The sequence below is a fragment of the Vipera berus genome, assembly GCF_964194415.1.
Source record: "Vipera berus genome assembly, chromosome: 6".
Lineage (NCBI taxonomy): Eukaryota > Metazoa > Chordata > Lepidosauria > Squamata > Viperidae > Vipera > Vipera berus.
Window position 1 is genome coordinate 21,548,034 of NC_138208.1, and position 26,747 is coordinate 21,574,780.

The following is a 26,747-nucleotide window of genomic DNA, read 5'->3' on the forward strand; positions in this document are numbered from 1 at the left end:
GTAGAGCTGGCTCTGTCCAGATGACAAACTGTGTTTCAGGATTTTCTCTATATGACATTTATTTTGTTTTCTGGCTTATAAGCATCCAATAAGTAAAGAAAGCAGCACTTTTTGTTCTCTATCATGTTTTTCTCCTTTTATTAGACTATTTTCTTTTCTTGCACTTTCAAAAATTTAGGAGCGTGACTTGATACAAAAAAGCAGAGAACAAACTTTCAGAGAAAGAAATGGAATTTGAAAGATTTTTTTTTTAAAAAAAAGCTTGCATAGCTAACCAGTGAGATCACCATGCAAGTGAGCTTTATCGAATTGGGCTGCTGTCTTATATACACTACATCCAGAGTTTCCTTTGATTGCATATGGTCTCTCTCATTTTCTTTCCATGCAACTCCTGTAAAAAAAGCTACAAAATCATAGACACAATTTATTTTGGCTGTAAATTTCAATGAATTCAATACACACATTTCTAAATAAAAGATGATGTTATAGAGAAACCTGAACTTAGCAATTAGAATTCTTCCTATTTCTGAGAGACTAATTCTGGAAAAGCTTGGATGCTCCATTAAAGTAATTGTCTGACAATTTATTGTTTGAAAGTAGTTGCTTCAGACATGACAAAAGGCTTGTATATACAAAGTAGTATCTATAGTGCTTTTTCATTTCATACTGAACACTTATGAGGTGGTAACCTCTTTTGAAATTTGTTAGTGAGAAATGAAAGCTAAAAGCTCATTTGGATATAATGAAGTGGTTGAGTTTCACAATATTGTAATTGTTGGTGCTATTATTTATTAAGAATGCACATCTAAATATATATTTTTCTATTTTGTATTTTATATCATGTTCAGTGAGAGATGGGCAAGCTGAATTTAATAATAATAAATAAGGTGGTAGCTATTGAACTGTGTAAAAAATATTTCTTATTTATTGTAATGGGCACAAGAAGTAACCATGAGGAACAGGAGCTGCATAAAAGATAAAAGAAACATGAGCCCAGGCCAAATATGTAACCCAAGTAAACATCTCAGAGAAAATCCTTCCTAGTTTTTTCAAGATAAAGGGAGGGAGGTAGAAAGCACATTCTGATTTGCAAAATACTTTATTATAAAAGAAGGATTTTACAGCTTTGAAAATCTAGTCTGGCCTACCTTGGGGGTCTGACAGTTCTTCTTATACATCAGTGTGTGTGTGTGTGTGTGTGTGTGTGTGTGTGTGTGTGTGTGTGTGTGTGTGTATTTGTTTGTTTCTCTAACTACAATTCTTGACATTTATTCAGGATTGGGTTTAAATATGGTATCACATGCATTACCTCAAAGCATACAGTGTTTGCGTGAGTTGAAGCACCTTCTCAACACAAAAGTCTCTTTTCAACATATTAGTTGAAGAATCTAATATAATCCTGACATCTTTAATCATTCTCAGTCCCTGGCACAATTTTACATCTGAGTTGTATGTGCACAGTGAAGTAGACAGGCCATCTCATCAAAGTCTTGAATAAATATTTGCAAAAAACTATTAAATGTCTTTAAAGCTGGCTGTTATGATTCTTGTTTCTTCTATAATAGAGTTGATGTCATTGGTTGGTGTCAATTTGTGTGCCTATGCCTCTGTGCACCTGTGTACATTTCACTGCAAATCTGAGTCATTATTTCTAAAGTTGGATTTCAATTTATTTCATGAAGCTCATTATCTGAAATACAGCAGTTTGAGCATATTCCATCAGACAAGCAATCGCTATTTTATGCACTGATCTTTATGATGATTGGATGAATTAATCAAACAACTGGTACAGTAAACTAAAAACAGACTCGTACCTTCTTCCATTAGCATAATCACATTATGTTTCTTAAACAACATTTCAGAAATCTTCACATTCAATCTGGTGCATTGGGGAAGTGGTTTAATTAAAATCCCAAAATAATAATGTTAAAAATATGGTCAGATATCTAGTAGAGATATAATAACCAAGTGCCAGAAATGCTAAAAATTGAACATCCTGGGGGCTAGTCTGTTAGTACATTTTTATGCATGTTATTGTATATAAGAAATTGATCTGTGTACCAATGTAAAAAACAAAAATTCACTGTTTTGAATTCACTTTTAGTTTTGAGTAGAAAAGTTGTAAATACTTAATCTGTTATCTAGTACATGGAACTATTATATACAACTTTCTGCTAGGGCTCTCCCCCCCCTCAGCTCTGCCTCCACATTCATTTTTAAACGCAAATATTTTTAAGCCTAAAGCATCCCTTTTTGTTTAAATGGTTCAGACTCTCTGTGTCTCTGTCTCTGTCTTTGTCTCTGTCTCTGTCTCCGTCTCTCTCTCTCTCTCTCACACACACACACACACAAACATATATACACATACATTCCTGTATATAATTGCCAAACTATGGAGGAACTATGCTAATGGAGGAATTTTGATTATGACAGTGATGATTGCCAAATTATTTTCTTTGATTCCTAAAACATCACATGGAACTAATTCATTCCCACTGAATCTATGACCAATTATTTTTCATAATAGAGGAGGGGAAAAGTTGGTTTGTAAGAACTGATGGGATTATAAAATAGACAAAGTAATAAAAAAGAAGTGCTCTGAGACTTCAGAATTCAAGTAGACAAGCATCTGCCACACCGCACTTTCCTGTGAATGTGATATTACAGTATAGATGAAGCTTTCATGCCTGACTGTGAACATCACATGGTGAAGATTTATTTGTATTTTAAAAATTTCACATAGAAATTCAGAAATTCTTATTTTATAAATCCCAAATCTATTTGTATAATATGAGGCCAAATCTCTCCATATCACTTCACCTACAGTTTATGGAGTTAAAGTGATTGACAAATTTGGAGGGCACCATGATAACAAAGGAGGTCTTAAATCTAATATGATTGATTGTGTAAAGCCTCTATATTATTCTTTTGGACTTGATTCCAAACAGTTTCTTTGGAGTACACCTGAAAGTAACATTTATCTCCAACTGTTTTAGGCAGATATGCAAGGTCAGCTGCATAATTTGGGAAAAATTATATTTCTATATTCTCTGTAGTGGTGAGCCCTTTTATTGTTGTTATGGTATCATTTTAGAGGAAACGGCTCAATTCTCCATCAAAGAAGCCAGGTCTTTCAAAGCTAGCCCTCTTTGTAAAATTGTGGAAGTTTTACAAACTTGAATGGTAAAGTCCAGTAATTCCATCTTTTACTTTCTTTTTTAAAAATATATTTTATTAATTTTTTACAATAACAATCTTTAGTGCTTCGTGAACAGTGTGTTGTCTACAATTTCTAGAATTAATCAATATATTGGTAATATATGTCTTTATCCTCTCTTCTTCCTGTAATATTCTTTTGTCTACATTAAACAAAATATAATTCTTAATATTTTCAGTACAAACCAAGTTGAATATAAACATTTTTAGCATTTATGCATATAATAATAACATCAACATAAAACATGTTTTTAATCTGCTTATTTCCACTGTATTTATAAAAGTCATCTTATTAAATCATTATATGTCCTGTTTCCAAGATTCCTACTGAACCTTTGTTTCCCCTCAGTATTCAGACCACTGTGATCAGTCATACTTTTCTCAAAATTTATTACCTTTAAATATCCAAACACACACACACACACACACACACACACACACACACACACACACACACACACACACATACATATATATATATATATATATATATATATATATATATATATATATATATATATATATATAAAATTTTGAGGTATAGAGTTTTAACAATTTTGTTATCTTTCAAATTTATCCAAACTGTGTATTTTATGTTTTTATTCCCCATAAGGGTTTAATTCGCTGCTTCCATCTATAGTAGGGTGAGGTAATCCTGCCCCATCTCACTTTGGGAGGGTTTTTGCTTCTTGAGGAAGTTTTTCAGGAAATTAAATATAAAAAGGAGAGAGAAGATCAAATTCCTCACCCAGTTTCAAGCACACTGTTCACTATTGTGCTGGTTAGTGCCTTTGGACTTTGGCTGCAATAGCTTGGGCTGATCAACAGAATGTGACCAGCCTTTCTCCTGTCCAGTTAGAAGGCTTCCCCAGAACTGAGCAAAATGACCACTGTCTTTCCAGAGTTGTCAGGGCACTCTTCTTTCTTTGCCGCCCTTCTGGGGCGACTTAGACCCATTTAGGGTCCCCTGGCAGGGCGATACTACCCGCGGGGTGCAGAGGTCCACAATCCCACAACCAGGCAGTACGGCATAAAACCAGAAGTCATCTTTTACTTTCTATTGCTAGCTGTGTTCTCTCAACTTTTCTGACCTTCCTTTTCTTCCCAGTATATTTCCTTATTTTTTTAAAGCAAGTTTCTATAGATTCCTCCCATCACTGCATCATATCATAATTTACTTGTTGCCTTCATATTTTTGCAGAACACTAAATTAGAGATTGGACATGTTATTTTGAAATAATATGGCCAAAAAGAGAATATTGACAAATTAAATCAAAATGTGTGAAAAATTTTGATATTTATTTTTCTTGCACACATTTGTGTGTATATACATATATATTTATTAACACATATAGTCATCCTTGAGAAGTGCAATTTGGTTTTAAATATAGCCCATTATTTGCATTAATTCATTGTGGTTTATGAACTATTATTTATGTACAGTAGGACTAATACTTTGATGTTTTCCTAAAAAGTCCTTTTTTCAAAACTAGCTTACTAGGTTTTGAGTCACAAAAGCATAATAAAGTACAGCTTTTGGCGTACAGTTAAATTCCTTTTCTGATTTAGCTGGTGGTAATATGGTTCTTTTTTGTAATAGCGTATTTCTTTCCTATTCTTGACTTCAGTAGATATGTATGGGACTGCCCTGTCATCCTATTGAGATAATCACATGGAATTGGTTGATAATAAGTGAGAATGGGAGTTATGTCTGAATAAATTACATTCAAAGAACAATGGCAAAGAATTTGCATGAAAATCTTTCTTTTAAAAACAACACCAGATGATTCATGAATTCATTAGATTCTTGTACTTTCAAAAGGAAAGTCCTGGTAGGTGCTGTGACTAAAACCAAATTTGTTCGGTTGCTCCATATTTTTCACCTTAATTGGTTTCATTTAGAAAGAAAACTGAGAAAAGATATAAGAAAAGAAGGAAGACCATAAACAGAATTATGTCATTGGGATTTCAACTAACATTCTGTGAATAAGGCTCCCTATAAAAGAACACTTTTTTTTCACATACCTTTATCTTCTTATCCATCACTTATCAAAACATGTGCATTAGTCTTCCTATTATATTCAGCTTTCAAACAGGTACATTTCAATTTTAGGCTAACAATGAGATGCTTACATTTAATTTCCCTGTAGGTCTGTACATGTCAATGTCTCTGGCTTTAAAATAGTAATAGTCGTCTCTCATTTTATTTAAACTGTTCCTACTATTGTAATCCCTTTATAATAGAACTCCTGAGAGAAAGTGGAGCTACTATTGCCAAAATTTCTCACCATCACAAAAGTGTACATTTTGCCAAACACTTGATTGCTATAAAAGCCAATTCATGTTTTTTTACTTCAAAGTATAATTACTGTCCCCTTCATGGATTACTGCCTTGTCGTGGTGAAGGGCTATGCCCTGCAGGGCCACCCAAGATGGAAAGGTCATAGCAGAGAGTTCTGACAAAACGTGATCCACTGGAGAAGGAAATGGCAAACCACTCCAGTATCTTTGCCATGAAAACCCTATGGACAGTACCAAAAGGCAAAACGATATGACGCTGGAAGATGAGCCCCTCGGGTCGGAAGGTGTCCAATATGCTACTGGGGAAGACCAGAGGGCTAGTACTAGTAGCGCCAGAAAAAAATGAAGCAACTGGGCCAAAGCTGAAAGGATGCTCAGCTGTGGATATATCTGGTGGTGAAAGGAAAGTCTGATGCTGTAAAGATTTTTTTTCCATAGGAACCTGGAATGTAAGATCCATGAATCAAGGAAAGCTGGATGGGGTCAAACAAGAGATGACAAGACTGAACATCAACATATTAGGAATCAGCGAACTAAAATGGACAGGAATGGGTGAATTTAATTCAGATGACCATCAGGTATACTACTGTGGGCAAGAATCCCTCAGAAGAAATGGAGTAGCCTTCATAGTCAATAAAAGAGTAGGAAAAGCAATACTGGGATACAATCCCCAAAATGACAGAATGATCTCAGTTTGAATCCAAGGCAAACCATTCAGTATGACAGTAGTCCAGGTCTATGCCCCAACCACCAGTGCTGAAGAGGATGAAATAACAGGCAAGTTTGGCCTTGGAGTACAAAATGAAGCATGGCACAGGCTGATAGAATTTTGTCAAGAGAATACGATGGTCATAGCAAACACTCTTTTCCAACAACCCAAGAGACGGCTCTACACATGGACATCACCAGATGGTCAACACAGAAATCAGATTGACTATATGCTCTGCAGACAAAGATGGAAAAGCTCTATACAGTCAGTAAAAACAAGACCAGGAGCTGACTGTGGGTCAGACCATGAGCTTCTCATTGCAAAGTTTAGGCTTAAACTGAAGAAAGTAGGGAAAAGAACTAGGCCACTCAGATATGAACTAAATCATATCCCTGATGAATATACAGTAGAGGTGACAAATAGATTTAAGGAATTAGATCTGATAGACAGAGTGCCTGAAGAACTATGGATGGAGGTTCACAACATTATACAAGAGGTAGCAACTAAAACCATCCCAAAGAAAAAATAATGCAAGAAAGCAAAATGGCTGTCTGAGGAAGCTTTGCAAATAGCTGAGGAAAGGAGGGAAGGGAAAGGCAAGGGAGAAAAAGAAAGATACACCCAATTGAATTCAGAATTCCAGAGAATAGCTAGAAGAGAAAAGAATGCCTTCTTAAATGAACAGTGCAAAGAAATAAAAGAAAACAATAGAATAGGGAGGACCAGAGATCTCTTCAAGAAAATTGGAGAGATGAAGGGAACATTTCATGCAAAAATGGGCATGATAAAGGACCAAAATGGCAGGGACCTAACAGAGGCAGAAGAGATTAAGAAGAGGTGGCAAAATTTCATAGAAGTATAAAAGAATGAGCCTAATGTCCCTGATAACCATGATGAGGTAGTCACTGACCTCGAGCCAGACATCCTAGAATGTGAAGTGAAGTGGGCCTTAGGAAAGCTAAGCAACAACAAAGTTAGTGGAGGTGACAGCATTCCAGCTGAGCTATTCAAACTCTTAAAAGACGATGCAGTAAAAGTGCTACACTCGATTTGCCAGCAAATTTGGAAAACTCAACAGTGGCCACAGGATTGGAAAAGATCAGTTTACATTCCAATTCCAAAGAAAGGCAGTGCCAAAGAATGTTCAAACTATTGCACCATTGCACTCATTTCACATGCTAGTAAAGTTAGGCTTAAAATCCTACAAGCTAGACTCCAGCAGTATGTGGATCGAGAACTACCAGAAGTACAGGCAGGATTTCGAAGAGGCAGAGGAACTAGAGATCAAATTGCCAACATATGCTGGATCATGGAGAAATCTAGAGAGTTCCAGAAAAAACATCTACTTCTGCTTCATTGACTATGCTAAAGCATTTGATTGTGTGGATCACAACAAACTGTGGCAAGTTCTTAAAGAGATGGGAGTACCAGACCATCTTATTTGTCTCTTGAGAAACCTATATGTGGGTCAAGAAGCAACAGTGAGAACTGGACATGGAACCACTGATTGGTTCAAAATTGGGAAAGGAGTCCGGCAAGGCTGTATACTGTGGCCCTGACTATTTAACTTATATGCAGAGCACATCATGAGAAAGGCAGGGCTAGATGAATCAAAAGTTGGAATTAAGATTGCCGGGAGAAATATCAACAACCTAAGATATGCAGATGATACCACTCTAATGGCAGAATGTGAAGAAGAACTAAAAAGCCTCTTTTTGCGGGTGAAGAAGGAGAGTGCAAATTTGGCTTGAAAATTAACGTTAAGAAAACCAAGATTGTGGCATCCGGCCCTCTCAATTTCTGGCAAATAGATGGGGAAGAAATGGAGATAGTGACAGATTTTATTTTCCTGGGCTTCAAGATCACTGCAGATGGGGACTGCAGCCAAGAAATTAAAAGACGCTTGCTCCTGGGGAGGAAAGCCATGGCAAATCTAGACAGCACACTAAAAAGCAGAGACATCATCCTGTCAATAAAAGTGCATATAGTGAAGGCTATGGTCTTCCTAGTTGCAATATATGGCTGTGAAATTTGGACCATAAGAAAGGCTGAGCACCAAAGAATTGAAGCCTTTGAGCTATGGTGCTGGAGAAGACTCCTGCGAGTCCCTTGGACTGCAAGGTGATCAAACCAGTCAGTCCTAGAGGAGATCAACCCTGACTGCTCTTTAGAAGGCCAGATCGTGAAGTTGAAACTCAAATACTTTGGCCACCTAATGAGAAGGAAGGACTCACTGGAGAAGAGCCTAATGCTGGGAAAGGTTGAGGGCAAGAGAAGAAGGGGACAACAGAGAATGAGGTGGCTGGATGGAGTCACTGAAGCAGTAGGCATGAGCTTAAATGGACTCCAGAAGATGGTAGAGGATAGGAAGGCCTGGAGGAGCGTTGTCCATGGGGTCGCGATGGATCAGACACGACTTCGCAACTAACAACAAGAAATAATTACTGTCACATATTTTGTAGTTTTAGCTTTAAATAAATGTGATTTTTCTGAAGGAACAATAACTAGTGTGTTATGAAGTATTATTCCATGATCTAAATAAATTCAATCCAGCCAGTATTAATTAAAATGATATAAAGCCCTAGATTAAATATTGAATTAAAATGGCTCTGAATTGTTGGCTTTGGAAATTTATATGATACAACACAGTCACAGAATTCTCTATTTTATGGAATGTCCTTTGTGTCTTAGAAATGGAAATGGATGTGGAGATACTTGGGATATCTGTACTCATGCTTAGAGGATTACATATGGATTATGTAGCTTCATAGAAGAATCATAAACTTTTACAAGATGTTCATGCTCTGTAGAAAAAAGGGCTTGTGAAAAATAGAAAATAACAAAGAAATGAAGTAGACAAGTTTTCAGTATTAGACATTTTTCTGCCAAGGTTTTGGACTAGCCCAGGGGTAGGGAACCTTTGCTCTTTTATGACTCGTGGACTTCAACTCTCAGAATTCCTGAGCCAGCTATGGGAGTTGAAGTCCATGAGTCATAAAAACGCCAAGGTTGCCTAGTCAATCAATCAAAACCTTTTTTGGGATTAGCTGATATGAATTTGCATGTATCAACAGTTTCCATTAAGGGAGTCCCTTTAATCCACTGAGAAATTAATTTTTTACTCCTTTATAATCTTTCAAGGCATTAATTTTATCTCAAGCCAAATGTCTTGAGAATGGCTATAGAGAAGTGGAAGACATATAACTAAAACTGAGCTAAGTAGTAGCATCTCAGGACCTAGTGATTTACTTTTAAATTAGGAAACTTGGAATTTGGTTTCCTGCGTTCAGAACAAATATATTTAATAGATTAAGATATTTAATAAATAGACTAAGACATAAAGTACATTTTTGTGGCTGGGTTGACTTATATTTATGGATTTTACAATATGCATCATTTTATAGTTATACTTATTTATAACATTTATTTTGGGAAGTACAGCTATAATTAAATTTTACAACCAATTAAGTTGATGTGTCATTGTCACTCAGTTAAATTATACTATTTTAGGTTCTTGAAACAACTAGATAGATAATATTTTCAGCAGCATTTTTTCTTGTAAACATTTAGGAAGATGAATGATAGTGTCTTCAAGAAAGCTTAAATCTTGCAGCTTTTTGTAGAAGAGAGGAAGCCCAACCACATTATTGCAATCATTCTATAATTAGAGAGAACATATTAATTAATAAGCTTGTTTTATAATTGATATTGCAATATGATTTATGCGTACTGCAAGGGATTAAAAAAATAAAAGATTGTGTTGCAAATAAAGAGGTTAGTTATCTATTACTTGTATAGTCAAGAAGTAGATCTTTGAACAATGAGTTCTGAATTTAACTGAAAAATAAGCTTAGAGAAGTAGACTTAATATAATTTTCCCTTAATTAGATATCATTAAATATTCCTATCCTGCTTTTATATATTTCTACAATGTTCAGTTTGGATACATGGTTGTCAAGAAATTTAATTTCAGTTACTTTAAGTATTATTTTTAGTACTTTGCTTCCAGAAAATGTGTTTCCCAATCTAAGCTGGGTCAGATCTGGTTAGTACTTAAATGGAAATCACCAAGGAATATCGCTCCAATAAAATGGGATGAAGGTAAAGGCCAATAACTTCCACATTGTTGTCAATGAAAAAAAATGCTTTTAAAGGGTCAAATCTAGTTAGTTTTAGATAGGAAATCATAAGAAAATTCAAGGTGCGTACACTAGATTTGGACATTAACCACCCCGCCCCCCAAAAAAAACACAATGTAAAGACAATTTCTTATTGTAAAAAAGAAAGCCCAGATTGTGCTAAAAGTCAAGTTTGGGGCATAAGTACTTGATTTGAAGATTTATCAAGCAGAGCTTTCATGTTGAGAGCACAATATAGATGATTCAGTTAAACAATGTGAGAAAGCATTCAGAGTATGACTTCTGGAATTCTTTTGTATTAGCTCCATCTTGTAGTACTTGTTAGGAGGAAGGGGTTTAAGAACAGAGCTGCCTCTCACATATGAATGCCTTTGAAATATATTTTTCTGCCTGATTTCCCTCCCTTAACCTCCAGTCTGATCTATTTTCTTTTGCCTATTTTTCTTGCCATAAAAAAATTGCTCCTGTATTGTTCAGTTTTTATAGCACTATCCTGCTAATAGAGACGTCCTGAGCTCATTAGCATAATTTATTACCCACTGCTTTCCAGTGTATATATGCATATAACACATGCTTTCCAGTGTATATATGTATATAACACAGAAATGCAACATGTTACCTAATTAAACAGAAAAAAATGTAGGATTAGCAAAACCTGAAAAATCTTCCAGAAAGTTATGTTCTGATTTGATATTATATATAACACTCAGGGTCAAGGTTAATTCATTATAACCTAAAGCTACATCTGATCTCATTCTGACAACCCTTCTCTCACTTGCAATTCTACTTCCACACAGATAACTTCATTTTTGTTTTGTTTTGAAAGGTTTACTGATGACATTGGGAAATAGCTCTGATTGATTTTCTGTTACAAATGTGTTGAAGCTTTAAGATTTACAAGATGCACATTTATGACTAAAAGAGTAGTATTTACTGAGGAAGTATTGGAGTGGAACATTACACTCCCTATGTTTTTTCTAGTGATAAAAACACAACATGATTTTCTTCTGAATGATTTTGTATCTATTAAGTAAAACATTTTAAGATGACGTTGAAAATGTACAAAAATGGAGAGAATATTTACAATCTTTAGTCATATCTATCTAACTTTTAGTGAATATAGAAAACAGGGCAGGGACTTTGGAAATTTAATTGCCCATAATGTCACTGATACATTTCTTTTCTACTCTCTAATTTGAGAAGTTTGAATGCAGTGGGGTAATTAAATCCCTGCCCCTTTTACATGTGTGAGATGTGTATGTCATGTGTTAAAAAAGGGCCAGAACTTGATTACCCAATTGTGCTGTCATTTTGACATCATTAAACCTTTACTCTGGACCCAGAAAGTACTTATCAGTCTAAAAAATAAATTAATTGCAACTGCCAACTGCAATGAAAGAGTACAGGTCGGCTATTCATTTTTTGGCTTATGCTCAGATCTGCTTTTAAGATCCTGAATTGAGTGCTGAATAATATACTGTAACTAGTAAGGTTGGTGAGCATAACACATATGATTTCTTAGAGTAGCACATGGTCCTGGAAGCTTTTATCAATTCATTCATGCTTAGCCCTTTCAGCAGATAACTCTAAGAAGAGCTTGAAGCCTTCTTCCCTCTTCAGAGTGAAGTTACTCTTCAGAGTTAATTAAGAATGTGATTAGCTCGGATGATTCAGAGATAAGCACTTATGGCTTCTCCTTAAGTTTATCAAATATTTGTTTTACTAAAGTGCCTTTTTCTGGCCTCTGATAATTATAGTTAATGTTAATCTGTATCAGTTATGTATGACCAACTACAACACAAATATGATGCTCAATATCTGTATTTTAATTTGTGTGTGAGAATATCAGCAACTGATACCATAAATTGAATAGAACTAGGTAGCCAAATTATCCAAAACCTTAATATGTGAGCAATCGAGATCATATGTAAAAAAGATATATGTAGACCTTAATTTAAATCTATAATAGTTTTGTTTATGTAAAACTTGGCAATTAGATATATTCTTAGATGCATGGACTTAACTCCCATAATTCCCCACCCAGCAAATACTGGCAGAAGTAGGAACCATACACCATTTTTATACAAATAATGGCCACACATGGACTGAAACACACCTTCTTTCCTAAGGGTTTGTTAAGCACGGAAATAGGTATTCTCCTCATTTAAATTAAAGCTGAATTGTACAAATGCTGTAAAACCGGTTTAAATATAATCGGCCAGCTGTTCTTCAAGAATTACTTAGCTGTAAAGAAAGAGTTTGGGAACAGCATCCTGAGTAGCTCTGTTTCTTAAAATAATCCCACTTTCTATCACCTCATTTATAAGACAAAGGTTGGAAGACTGATGGCAAATGTAGTAATCATTCTTATAATAGGTACTTCTTTTTGATTAAAAATTAGAGCATTTTTTTATCCAATGGCCTGAATGTAATCATGTAAGGGTGGTGTAGATGTTTGTTTAGTTTATTTAATGTAACTGAGATTTACTTCATTTAATGTTCTCTTCCCAAATTAATGCTCAAATAGAAACTTAATAATTTTCAATTATCATGCGGTTCTAATTCTTGAACTTTCTATAAATTTTCTGTTGAGAAAGACTTTTCTAGCTTAGATTTATATATTGTTTAACAGCACTATTTTTCAAACTTGGCAACTTTAAGATATGTCGAGTCCAACATCTTAAAATTGCCAAGTTTGGAAAAAAAAACCTGTTTTACACAACACTGAACAATAACTCCATCCATAAGTATTTAATCCCAGTAGCCTCATAGGATTCCTTTTCTTCTGTTTCCAAAATAATTTGCCACTTTCCCTAGTTTCTTATTTAGCTGCTGAAATACATTGTGAATATTAACTGTGTCGAAGCATTCAATCTGCCAGGGCTGTGTAATTAATTTTGAGTTCACAACCTTCTTGTACAACATTGAATATTCAATACATAGATTTGTGTCAGTGTCCAGGCTAACAAAATGGTTCCTCGTCTTTCTTCTTTTTCACAGGATTGGAACGAATTGCAAGAGATTCGGCTTATGAACAAGAAGGAAAGGTTCAGTTTGTTATTGATGCGGTATACTCGATGGCATATGCATTACACAACATGCATAAAGAACTTTGCCCTGGATACATTGGACTCTGTCCTCGCATGAGTACAGTTGATGGCAAAGAGTTGCTTAGTTACATCCGGGCAGTAAATTTCAATGGTAAGTTCATACTATTTTTATCTGTGCTAGATATATTTTCATTTGCCACAAAGTACTTTGAAACTCTTTATGGAAGCAACTCTGTCTGTCTGTCTGTCTCTGTCTCTGTCTGCCTGTTCCCCTCTCCCTCTCCATCCCGCTCTCTCAAAAAAAGTGAAGGAATATTTTGTCTTCTTTTTAAGCTGATGTTAAGTTTTGCCTGCACAGGGTAGATATTAAACATAAATTTATGTCAAGCTAAATAGACAAATGGAAAATTGCTCCTCTAAAAACAAATTATGTAGTCCTTTTATAACTGTGATAGATAACCTACTAATTAAGGAAGAGACAGAGATCATGCACTCTTTAATTTTAATTGTCTTTAAACTAGTTTAATGATGTCTCTATAGATACAGAATGTTTGCAGTTAGATTTACAATTGTTGATAGAAGCATCACCTTTTTCTGAATTTTTCCATTATGATACTTCATTGTTACACATTTAAAATGCTTGACTTATTCTGGGTTACTATGGATGAAATCTTGGCTTTCGTCCATTCTTTGCATGATCACTTCAAACTGTTCAGGAAGGAGTGATATTGAGTTGGTAGAGTTGGTTTACTGGTGGATTAAAAATCTCAGCTTGCTTGATAGTAATGAATCAGGGATTCAGGGATTCTAAAAAGTAGACTTTTTCTAATTTGTTCTATGTAGTTAGTCTTATCTGCTTACACAATGGGAAAATTACAGGCATGAACAGATGATACATATTTATAGGTTTCACAGTCAGTCAAAGTAACTCAGTTATTGTTACTGTTCTGTACAAAGAATTATTATGTTTAACCTCAGCAATTGAGAAAAAAAATGATGCATGCAACTGAGTATCCTCTTTCACTTCTAAGCCAAACTCTATAAAATATTGTACTGTTAGTCTTTACATAACAAAATAAAATAATAGCAAGAATGTATTGTTTATTTTTATATATATTCTTCCATATTTGATTTCACTCAAAATATCGTGAGTTATATGCAAAGATAACTGAATTTAGAGGACTGTTAATTCACGAATAAATTAATTGATTTTATTGCATCTACTTCAAGTATCAGTCTGTGCCCATCTTTATATTACTGTGATTTTGAAATTATTATATTTCTATAGAGAGAGCCAGTTTGGTGTTGTGGTTAAGGCATAAGCAGGCATAACCAGGAGACTTTGTGTTCTAGTAATGCTTTAGGCATAAAGCTAGTTAACTGCCTTTGGGCTAGTCACTTTCTCTAAGCCCTAGGAAGGAGGCAATGCCAAACCACTTCTGAAAAATTTTGCCAAGAAAGTTACTTCCTCTGTGCAATCTCCAAGAATTGGATATGATTAACCAAAGAATATCAATTTTTATATATGTTTTATTGCATTGGTTTATTATTATTATTCCATTCACTGCCCAGAATCTTTTAATGGTAGGCAGACCTCTCTCTCTCTCTAAATAAGTTTAATAATTAAAATTATTTAAATTAATTGAACTCTTATTTTACATTAAATATGCCAAATCCAAATAGTGTACCCAAAATAATTACTATGGACAGCAATTGCTCTTGTTGTATTCAGACATATAAACATTTACTTTATCGCTTTATATTATCAAATCATGATCATGTAACCATGGGGATGCTACAACAGTTGTAAGTGTGAAAAATGGTTATAAGTCACTTTTTTCAGTGCCATTGTAACTTTGAACAGTCACTAAATGAAATGTTGTAAATTGAGGACTACCTGTATGTGGAGTTTGCTCCATATTATATACAGATAAAATTATCATTCAGGTAAAGTTATCATGAGGATTGATTTTGAACATGAAGTAAACTAGGAGACTTACTGTTTCATCTTTTGCTTTGAACAACCAAATGTCTTAGGGTCAGGTTCTGATTCCAGTGCTGAGAGGATATGGAAAAGTTCCTCCATGGCATTGTATCATCTATTTCCTACTAGAAGAAACTGGTAAATAAAAGAGCTGCCGAAAGGCACCAGATGGGATTTATATTTACTTTCGCATGATTGTAAAAATTTTCCACAGCAGTAGAGATGATTTCTGTTTACATCTGAGAAGATCTGAAGTGCTTCAAGGTTTGTTTTAAACTCACTTAGCATCACTGGTACATTTCCCACATCTAATTACAATTTTACAAAATGAAGGAGTTTATGTAAAGGTATGAAAGAATGACATATGCTCACCTGAACATTTGGATCAGCCCCAGATAGGCATTTTTGAAAAATGGTCTTCTTTTTCCCACACTTTCTTTCCGTTCTAGCAGGGACAATGTTTTACTGTTTTAAGATTATTTCCAAATCCCTTGCAATGATGATGAGAAAAATATTTGTCAGTCATAGGATAAACACATGCAGCGATAGCTATCTATGCTTTTTATTAACTTTGAAATTTGTACTTAAATTACCGGTAAGTCTTTTTTCACAATTGACCAGTCCTGGAAATCTTTTTAGCCTATTAAAAAATTAAATCTTAACTTTATTATGGGCATACTTGAATACTGTATCTGGGGAAAATGCACAGATTAATAATTATCTAATTTATATTTTGCATTAGTTTTGGTAATCAAAGTGGAACTATTTGTTTTTATTACCTCTTGGTATCTTATAAAGAAAATATTATTCTGCCAGTGGCTTCATCCATATAATGTTCTATGTGATCTTTTTCTCCAAAGCATAGTAGGCCCATATAATTGATATGACACTGACGTTAGTTGTTTTTCCAGAGCATGCAGTTTAAACCAGGAATATCTTCTCACTCAGAGCAATCTTAATGGAAGTAGTACATCACAGCTTGTAATGAGATGATGGTTATTTATCATTTTAGGAAGTAAATCCAGACTCTTAATAATGATAATAATAATATTTATTACCTTTCATTCTGGGGCATTGCACAGTCAAACATAAAACAAGAAGTATTAAAACAAAGATTAAATTCTCCTTGTGTATGAAAGAATTTGGGGACTAATTCTGTTTCATTATGGAAACAAGGACATTTTCAGTCTCTACCATTTTAGAGCAGTTTGTTGAAATAAAAAAAGTGATGGCAACTTCTTAGAACTATATTACATCCTAGACCAGGAGTAGGCAACCTTGGCTCTTTTATGACTCTATTCTGGCTTGGGGAATTCTGGGAGTTGAAGTCCATGAGTCATAAAAGAGCCAAGGTTGCCTACCCCTGTCCTAGACCATCTGACATTTAGAGGTTGGTCCCCTAGATCTATAGTAAGTGGAATAATGCAGTATGGATAAAATTGGCTGTTGATTTGATTCAGAAATGTATTTGCTGTTCTTGTTTTAAATATAGTAATGGCTACAGTTTTGGAGAAATAAAGTTTATGCATGGAGATTAAGATCAAATTTATTATATATATTTATTTTATTTTTATTTATTAATTTAATTTGTATACCGCCCTTCACCCGAAGGACTCAGGGCGGTGAACAGGGCAATACATATAAACAAGATACAAAAATTAAAAATTATTAAAAAGTAATTAAACAGTGCCCATAATAAATTAATACAGATTAACAGTTAAAATCCATTTATAAAATCCAACACCGTCCCATCAGGCCAGGCCAGCTTGTTCAAAGAAATGGGTTTTAAGATCGCGCCGGAAGGAGCGGAGATTGGGCGCCATCCGGAGCTCGACCGGAAGATGGTTCCAAAGATCCGGTGCACCCACAGAGAACGCCCTCCCCCTGGGGGCCACCAGTCGGCATTCTTTGACTGGTGGCACCCTGAGGAGGCCCTCTCTGTGGGAGCGTACTGGGCGGAGGGAAGTTGACGCCGGCAATATATATATATTGCAAGTGTCTGCTATATCTATCAAGAAATACAGTTAATATGGGCAATAGCAGGAAAATAAATGCTTGGAAACTTCCAGTTTATCCAATGAATGTAATTGTACATTGTCCACAATCTCTGAGTGATAGTTCCTTTACAGATTTGTTGCCTTCCCTAATAAAGTTGGAAACTAGAATGTAAACTAAGGATAAAGTTTTCAGTGCTCCTCCTTTTGACATTTTAGAGAGGGTATTCGTAGGATTAAGACACAAAAACGTTGTCTTAAGTTTTATAATGCTTTCCCTCTGAAACTTGGTAAAACCTCTGAAAGTGAATATTGAATATTTAATTTTAAAGCACAGTTCTCATTATGCTATGCAATACCTGCTGCAGCCTTTATACCATCAAAATTGTGCATTGCAGTCTTAGATGTTGCTATATTTGTAGACTAATGTTTAATTGCATACAGTCAAAGTCTGGACTATCCAGCTTATTACTGTATATACTATTTTTGGGGGGAGGGGGAGGAAGAATTTCCTTCAACTGTATCTAATATCTCTCCTTCATCTTGCTGAATCCAGTTGTTTTAAAGTGTAAAGTTCATTCAATAGGCATTTCTCTGAAGTCAAGCAGATTCTGAACACAGTGGGTCCAGAAAATGGACTCTAATCCCAGCTCTAACATATTGTTTCATATTATTACTGATAAAAAACAATGTGGAACCTGGATCTCTGCTGATTGATGCAGGAAACAAGCTTTAAATGTACCATCTCTCAGAAAATCCAGTAGCATAAGTCCTGGTTCACAAGTATTTGGTCAGGATATGGTAATCATCTTGAAAATGGTATCTCAGATGTGTCAGGATTCTTGCAGTTGGACAAACACAAGATGGTCAGCTATCCTCTCTAATCCCATGTAATAAAATACATGCTTAATAAATTCATAGCTTTAAAAGTGAAAAGGGGCCAAAAAAATCTACCTTTATTCTGACAAGATTGGAAGCATTGGAAGAAAAATTGATTGATTTATGTTTTGGTGTATGTGTAATGCTGAACATGTTATATACATGAGACTAGAATTTACAGATTCCTCTGATCTCTGTTTTTTTTTCCATTTTGACTTCCATTTTAAAATAACTCTGGGTACCTATTGCTTCTGAGCTCAGAGAAGTCATGCAAAATTTAAAATTCTGTCCTGTTTCCTTAAACTATAAGTATGGTTAGTATGCATCAAACCATTTCCTTCTCTTGTTTTCTTTCTAATCACAGTTTTCAACCCAAGCTGCCTCATATAAAGGGCATAGAGCTTCTTTTGACTTGTTCAGAGACTCATAAAACCTTAGAGTTGGAAGGGGCCATTTAGCCCAACTTTTTATTGGTAAAAGAATAAGTTTTCAAATGTATTTACTGGTGGCTATTCAGCCTCTTCCATCAACATTACTATATCTATCAAGAAAAGTACCTGATTGAAAATGACATGTTTAATCTGTTAAGACAGTTCTTTATAAAACCAGGTAACATTCTAGGATTCACTTAATTGTTTACAGGGAGTTGACATGAATTAATTAGATTTTCCTGATCTCATTTTCCCTGTCTTTGTTCAATCAATAGAATTATTGTTGTCAAGATAATTGTTTGCTTAATATATTTATGTCCCACTTTAACCTAATTACTGATATCCATGGCTTATAACAAAATACAAATAGTGAATAAAACAGTGAAAATAACATCTTAAAAAAGCATATGCTGTAGGAAAAAAATAAGACAGAGAAAAAACAAAAATGAAAACAATAGCCTCTATTCAGTATTCACATAGAAAGTAGAGTCAGATCTTTTATAGTTTCTTTATAAAATATAACAGTAGGTGCCTTAAGAATTTCTGAACAGAAAATACTCCAGAATAAAGCTAACAGTCTAATTCGTACATTATTATAATTCAACAGTGAATACATTTTTAAGTGATGAAAGCAACAATATAGATCAGTGGGATTTTTTTTGAGTTTAAGAATGTTATCTTCAATAAAGTAGCTTTAGTGACATCAGACGATTTATTCCTTTCTGTGTCTCATGTTCATCTAAATGGACCATTCATGGGGTCCATTAAAAGTGAAAAAGTGAAATGGAATCACCTCTAAAGCAAAATAATAAATGTTATGTGTTACATTGTAATGCACTTTTAAATTACATTATTAATGAAAATAATAAATAATGGATCAGGAGTAAGAGGATAAGCACCTTGATCATATTGAGAGTATATTATTCAGTGCTAATAAGGCATCCTATTCATGTATGGGTTTGTGTTATTATTTATACAGAAATATAAATTAGTATATAAAAAAAAATCTAAGTGATCACTGAACCTTTATTTACTGTTTTAGTTCACTGATGGATTGTTGCAATCCTGATGGAGTCTGGGAGGGATAGAATACCAAAAATAAACATATGAAATTCATTACACATATTACAATTAATGTTACCACACAATAATCAATGATCAATAATGCATAAACTAAGCTATGAGTGAAGGACATGTTGGAAGAAAACTGCTGCAGCTTATTTGTAAAATATTTAGATCCTTAGATATAGAGTCAGTCCCATGTAACTTGTATAGATACCTTGAAAATATAAGTAGAAACGTTAAAAATCCATTTCACATTTTCATTTCCAAATATTAAATCTCAGCTGAGAAATATGTTTCAGTTGGTTGGAAAACCATAATGCTGAAAATTAGTTCTAAAATGTGTTACCCATTTCTGTGAAGATGATATTCAGAATGGAGCCTATGAAATAAGAGAGAGTAATTTATTTGAACATATATTGCTCATGGAATGAGAGATCCTACAGCATTAACTATGAAACAATGTTATCCAAAGAATAAAAAAATATGTCATGCATGTTTGAAAATTACATTATAACTTTCGAAAATGGACAAGGTGTTTGAACCCACAGATTACTGAATATTTTATAATTGATTTCCTTCTGTTATTCCTTTTATTTATTTATTTATTTATTTATTTATTTATTTAAAATCATCTCAGGAATCATTTGATGAAGTAACTCAATTCAACTAGAAACACAGTCGAAAATAAATTTTTACCCCGTACATATTCAAGTTCTTAGGTCAGTAAGTCTTGTGTCTTCAAGTGGGCTTGGCCTGCTAGCATGGAAAAATCTCTTCAGTTTTCTGGACAAGTGGATTGAATAAGTGGATTGCCATTGTCTCCTTCCTAGGGCTGAGGGCCAATGACTGTCCCAAGATCACCCAACTGGCTTTGTGTTTAAGGTCTTCCAGTTTCTAGCCTGATACCTTAATCTCTGCACCAAACTGGCTCTTTTAATAATTCTGCCATTTTAGAAATTATAACTGAATTGCAAAACACCTTTTAAAATTCCTCAATATTCTATGCAAATAGGTAATTTATAGTTATTAATTCCATGTGTGTCAGTTAAATAAAAGATATGTTGAAATAATTTTACAGCATTTTGCATATACAAATCAAAACAAACTTTAGACTGTTCTGGTCATTAATCATCTCCCAAGAGAAGCAGAGCAATGCGAAGTTTGCTGCTTATATATTTGAAAATGGGAATAAAAGGATATATGGTAAAGGAGATAAAATTATGTAATATGTGATTATGGTTTCCTTTCTATAGAGGAATTTCATGGAAGAAATTCTATTTGAAAAACATTCCTCCATACTAAAGTGTCTATAAATTGTTTCTTATCAGAAAATGGCTAGTGTGTGAACTAAATTTTCATTTGGCATTTTAATTAAAATAACAGGCTCAGGACATATATTCTTTGCTTGTCTAAATCCTAAGGTTAATAAATATTATGAAAATAATTCTGCAGAAGATACTGCAGTATTCTTTCCCCCCCCCCTTGATTTTTTTGATAGCAATGTTTGGATGGATGGATGGATAGATGGATGGATGGATGGATGGATGGATGGATGGAAGGGAGGCAGGAAGGCAGGCATATCTGGATGACCAGTGAAATAAGGAAATGAAGAAAAAAAACATATCTATAAGTATTTACAAGCATGTTTAAAAACACAAACCATTTATTCAGTTGTAACAGAAAAGCATTAGAGAATTTTAAAAGCTCATTATTTATTTCATTGTGTGTTGGTGCTTTGGTTGCGATATATATTTTCCCCTATTATGGGATGCTCTTTCTGTTTCTGTATGTCTATATACAGAATGTATCTGTATCGTGTGGTGTTCTAAGATATTGTAGTGTTCTAATTGTATGATATCCAAAGTTGATTTTTACTTGAGATAATTTCATAAATGAAAATGATAAAGAGCTCACTAATTTGTCACATTAATTCTGCAATTTCTAAACCAGCTTCCATACTTAATGGAGGACCAAAATTCACAGCCACTCTATGCCAGCACATTAACCACTTTACAAACTGATACTTTCATTATAAATCAGGAACTGGAGCTTATCAATAAATGAGATATGGTACATGAAAAACTTGTCTGTTGGAATTAGTTTTCATACAGGGAATTGTGTAGGTAGAAGATAGGCTTGATGTAAATTTTGTAAAAAATGTTTTCCATTTGTTCTCAAATGAAATTTAATCTGATTCACAGCATAACTGTGCCAGACATGAACTAATTTAAAATTCCTTTTCAAAAGGCACTTTGGGAGCTGACTTTTTCTGATGAAGGATCAATGGTGCTAGAAATATTTTGCAAACTAGCCAAAGGGTTAAACAAAAGATCCAACAATAAAGGTGCAATAAAGCCCAATACATATTATCAAATGAGCTTTCATGGAGTACATCACATAGCAAAATATTCTTCTTTTAAATAAAACCAAAATAAATTATATATTTCTGCTACTGAATATTAGTTCAGTCACCCACTTTTTATCTGTTTCCATCCCTCAATATGTTGCTTGATATGCATGGTTAAACCATGGATAGGATATATATCATAACCAAAATATAAATTCAGATTTTGTTCATGTGTATGGAAAAGCCATATCAATTATTTTAAACTGAAGCAAATCTAATTGTATTTTGCTTAGCCGGGTACAAGCTTATTATAACCTTCATTTTGTAAATAATTTGAGCACATAATTAGAAAATATGATCCAAGCCAGTGATGGGATTCAGCCAGTTTGCACCACTTTGGCAGAACTGGTAGCTACTTTTTTTTTTATTGAAAAGTTTTAACATACAATTTTCCTTTAAAAAACCCCCTCCCCCTCCCTTCTCCCTCCCCCCCTACCTCTCCCCCCTCCCCCCCTCCCCCCCCCGACTTCCCAGAGCTAAATACAAGGTATATAAAAAAAAACAATCATAAACAACCATATACTAACAACTATAAACTCTAAAATCCATCACTCTCTAGCTTATATAGGATAAAACAAACCTTAGTAATATTGAATATATATAAAAAAACTAAAAGAAAAAAAGAAAAAAAGAAAGAAGACTTATTCAAATGCTACATAAAACTTCTTAACCCTATACTTGTTCTGGATAAACTCAATCCATTTTCTCCATTCCATAATATAGCGTTCTTGCGAGTGATCTTTCAAATAGGCCGAAATCTTCGCCATTTCTGCCAGGTCGGAAACCTTTAAAGTCCACTCTTCTATGGTCGGCAGTTCCTCTTTCTTCCAATACTGACCACACAAGGAACCGGTTTTTCACATATTTGAATCCCACCACTGATCCAAGCCAAAATATATTAAATCTTTTGGTAAACCTAGCATTAATCTACAAGGCCTTTTGAAAAAGTCATATGGCTGGAATGAAGTCATAACTTCATTCATAACTTATATAGAATAACACTGTGCTTGTTTGCTTGTTATTCATTTATTTTGGCTTGTGCAAAGAGATGCAATTTGCCTTATCTTTTACCTTCAAGTTCTGGAATCAACACTATCTGAATCATTTATTAAAATGAGGAATTCAAAATAACATGCTCCACCTCGTGATCAGTCCAGGTGTTCGTTAATCATCCTTGATATTGATGTATATCAGGGGTGTCAAACTGCTGGCTTGCAGGCTAGATGTGTCATGGTGAAACCGTGCCCACCCCATTGCTGGGAATGGAAAAAAAGTCGCAATACATCGTGACACGTCATGTGATGTTGCGAATTTGACACCCCTGATGTATATGGTTTCTGAAGATCTGTTTTCATACTCAGAAAACTACTGAAGGTTCAAAGAAGCAATGAAAGCAAAATGACTTAGTTCCCCAATAAGGATTAGACCATGTTTCAATCTAATAATTCCAGTGACAGCACATACTCAAACAAGTAGGTTGATTAAAATTATGATTACATATTATTCTATATTGGTATGGTTTTCAATTCTTCAATTTGAAATAAGGTGGTAGAAAATACAGAATGCCCTTTGAAAGGTATGGAGTCATAGGAGGAGCTTTCCTCTGTAGTACATATGCAATAAGAACAATACTGGTTGATTATATATACCAATAAAAGCTATTCTTCAGACAGATCATAATGATGACAAACTGTCTATATAATTAAAAAACCTAGTTGCAGATTCAGGTAGACATAATTATCTAAAACAACAATTAGAAGAACTTTATAATTAGCAGACAAAGCACATTTAATTAGCATTGCTCTAGAGATTTTGGATTTTGAAGACTGAAAGGTATTTTAAAATTTGTGCCCAAGAATATTAAGTCATATGGTCAAACCCTAATAATGTATTTTTAAAGAAACAAAAAATGTAATATCTCATATAAAAAAGGTAAAGGTTCCCCCGCACATGCGTGCTAGTTGTTTCCGACTCTAGGGGCCGGTGCTCATCTCCGTTTCAAAGCCGAAGAGCCAGCGCTTGTCCGAGGACTTCTCCATGGTCATGTGGCCGGCATGACTAGATGCCAAAGACGCACGGAACACTGTTACCTTCCCACCGTAGTGGTCCCTATTTTTCTACTTGCATTTTTATGTGCTTTCGAACTGCTAGGTTGGCAGAAGCTGGGACGAGTAACAGGCGCTCACTCTGTTACGCGGCACTCGGGATTCGACCCGCCAAACTGCCGACCTTCTGATCGACAAGCTCAGTGTCCTAACCCACTGAGCCACCGTGTCCCTTAATATCTCATATACACTCATTCGTATAATTTAGTATCTTTTATTGGAAAACAGAAGTATAATATAATAGGCTGTTGAACACTGTCTAACTGAACTATAATGCCAAATCAAAAGATTTAACCATTAATTCTGTCAACCATGCAACTTTGTTGTAATGGGAAAGAAGATGCAACAAACTCAGATATATTAAAATAGCTATTTGTATTAAGGTAAAAAAAGACAAAAAATTCAGAAGACATGGACATAGCCTTGCTTTTTGGCCCTTAAGTAGATATAACGTGAGACTTGGAATAAACCCCCTCTCCCCCAAAAAATCATACCAAAAGTAAACTAATTAAACCATCAGATGCAATTTTAAATTGTTTTGCAGAGGTTTTCTGAGACTTTAGATAAAAGCAATTCACAACACTATATATTACATATTTCAATCAATTATTAAAGGGGTTTCATTTGTTTACAGTATGCATATTTAACTCCAAAATATTTATTAATTCTACTTATGCAAGCAATATCCAGAAAAGAAATATTGAAAATTGATTTTATAGTTTTTAATTTATTACAAATTACAATTACAAAGATAAAAGTTTTTTTAGTACAAACTAAAAAAAGTAAATAAAAAATCGAAATTGCAAAAATGGAAAAATAAAAAAAATAGAAAAGAAAGAATATAAAAAATAGAAAACACTGTACTTTACAAATGGTCTTCAGGGGTACTCCATGTAGAGTACATTGCAACAGTCATAGTGTGAGATGACAAGGATTTAAGTGACAGTTCAGAGAAGAGAAAGTTCATTTAAATGAGAAGATATTTCTTATATTTTTATACAATCAAGAACACTTAATTAGTTTTGTAATCTTTTATTATGAGTTCTTAATATTAATATGAAACTTTCAATTCTGATGTCTCAGCACCTTTTACTTCTTTCTACTTAGCCTACATTTTCTTAATTCACATTTTTAAAAGTGGAGATTTTTTTTAAGGAAAAGCAAGCCATGAAATGCATCTTCAAATCATGTTTTATGGTAGTTCTGCCATTCTTTAATGTCATATATCTATTTTTCCCATGTTTAAAATATGAATTTCTTTAACCATTATAGAAGGGAAATTATTACTTGATTTGGTGTAAAAAATATGCTATTTCTAGACAACTCTTTATTTTAGTCATTATTTTATTCACATACTGTAGTTGCCATTTGGAAAAAAAAATAAAGAGGGAAAAAAAGATAAACCAGAAATACTTACACAAATCTAAAACAAATCTAGGGAAAAGAGAATGAAGGAAGCACAATTTGTTTAGCTCTATTAAATTTTACTATGAATTTTAAAGCCTGCCTATGCATCACTCAGATTGATTCTTCAACACTTCAGAAAGCAGAATGTTAATTTGTACGTATTTCAGGGTTTTGCTGCTTAACAAAGCTTTCTGAATGCTTTGTCACATAGTTGGTTCGTAAATAGATGCCAGATAAGAAATACATTTTCAAGCAGAAATCCATAATGTAGTTATTATTTTGTTAACAGAATAGTGTCATATCTTTAATATTAAATAATTACAACCAGGGCCTTTTTTCTCATAGAACGCTCAGAACGGAGTTCCGGCACCTTTTTTGGATGGAACCTTGTAGGGTAGGCAAGGCGGGTTGTATGACATGTGTGAGTTCCGGCACCTTTTTCTTTTACAAAAAAAGCACTGATTACAACCATTTAAATATAGAGATGTAGAAATAACCCATACAAACACACAAAATAGTAAGTCCCATTAACCTTACAGGATTGCACTGTAGTCTTTCACATAAATAACACTGTTGGAAGGGAGAGTTCCTGTTCAGAGTAAAACTATTTTTCAATGTATACATATATCTAAAAATTCTTATATAAAGTGATGCATTCCAAGAACAAATACTCTTCAGATATAGTACTTTCAGGCAATATAAATTTCCACCTAACTAAAGAAACAACTAAGAAGCATATTGTAAGTTTCATTTTACCCTCAAATCCTTAAAATTTGAAGTGGTGATGTACATCTATATTACATGTCTGCATATGGAATATCTATATAAACAGCAACAAAAAATCTGATAGAAACACAAAAGATTAGTGCATTTTCACTGTGAAGAATATAAATAGCCTACCAAGGAAATGAAAGTCAGATGACAATATAAAATGAACTTGTTATGTGATAGGAAAGAGTGCTGTGTAATATATTATGAAGAGCCATGGTTGTGCAGTGATTAGATTGCAGTTTTATAGTATTCCAGGCTAATTCTGCCAACTGCCAGCAGTTTGATTCTC

General features: G+C 34.1%; 1 protein-coding gene across 1 annotated transcript in view; it reads left to right on the top strand.

The window, feature by feature from the left end:
* The window catches only part of GRM8 (glutamate metabotropic receptor 8), a gene marked incomplete at both ends in the record, with an annotated part of 557,094 nt that overhangs the window by 363,484 nt on the left and 166,863 nt on the right, over nucleotides 1–26,747 (top strand). Inside the window, one exon of the mRNA XM_081331179.1 lies at nucleotides 13,366–13,566. Within this exon, the coding sequence (XP_081187305.1) occupies nucleotides 13,366–13,566 (201 nt within the window). The remainder of the gene's footprint in view (nucleotides 1–13,365; nucleotides 13,567–26,747) is intronic.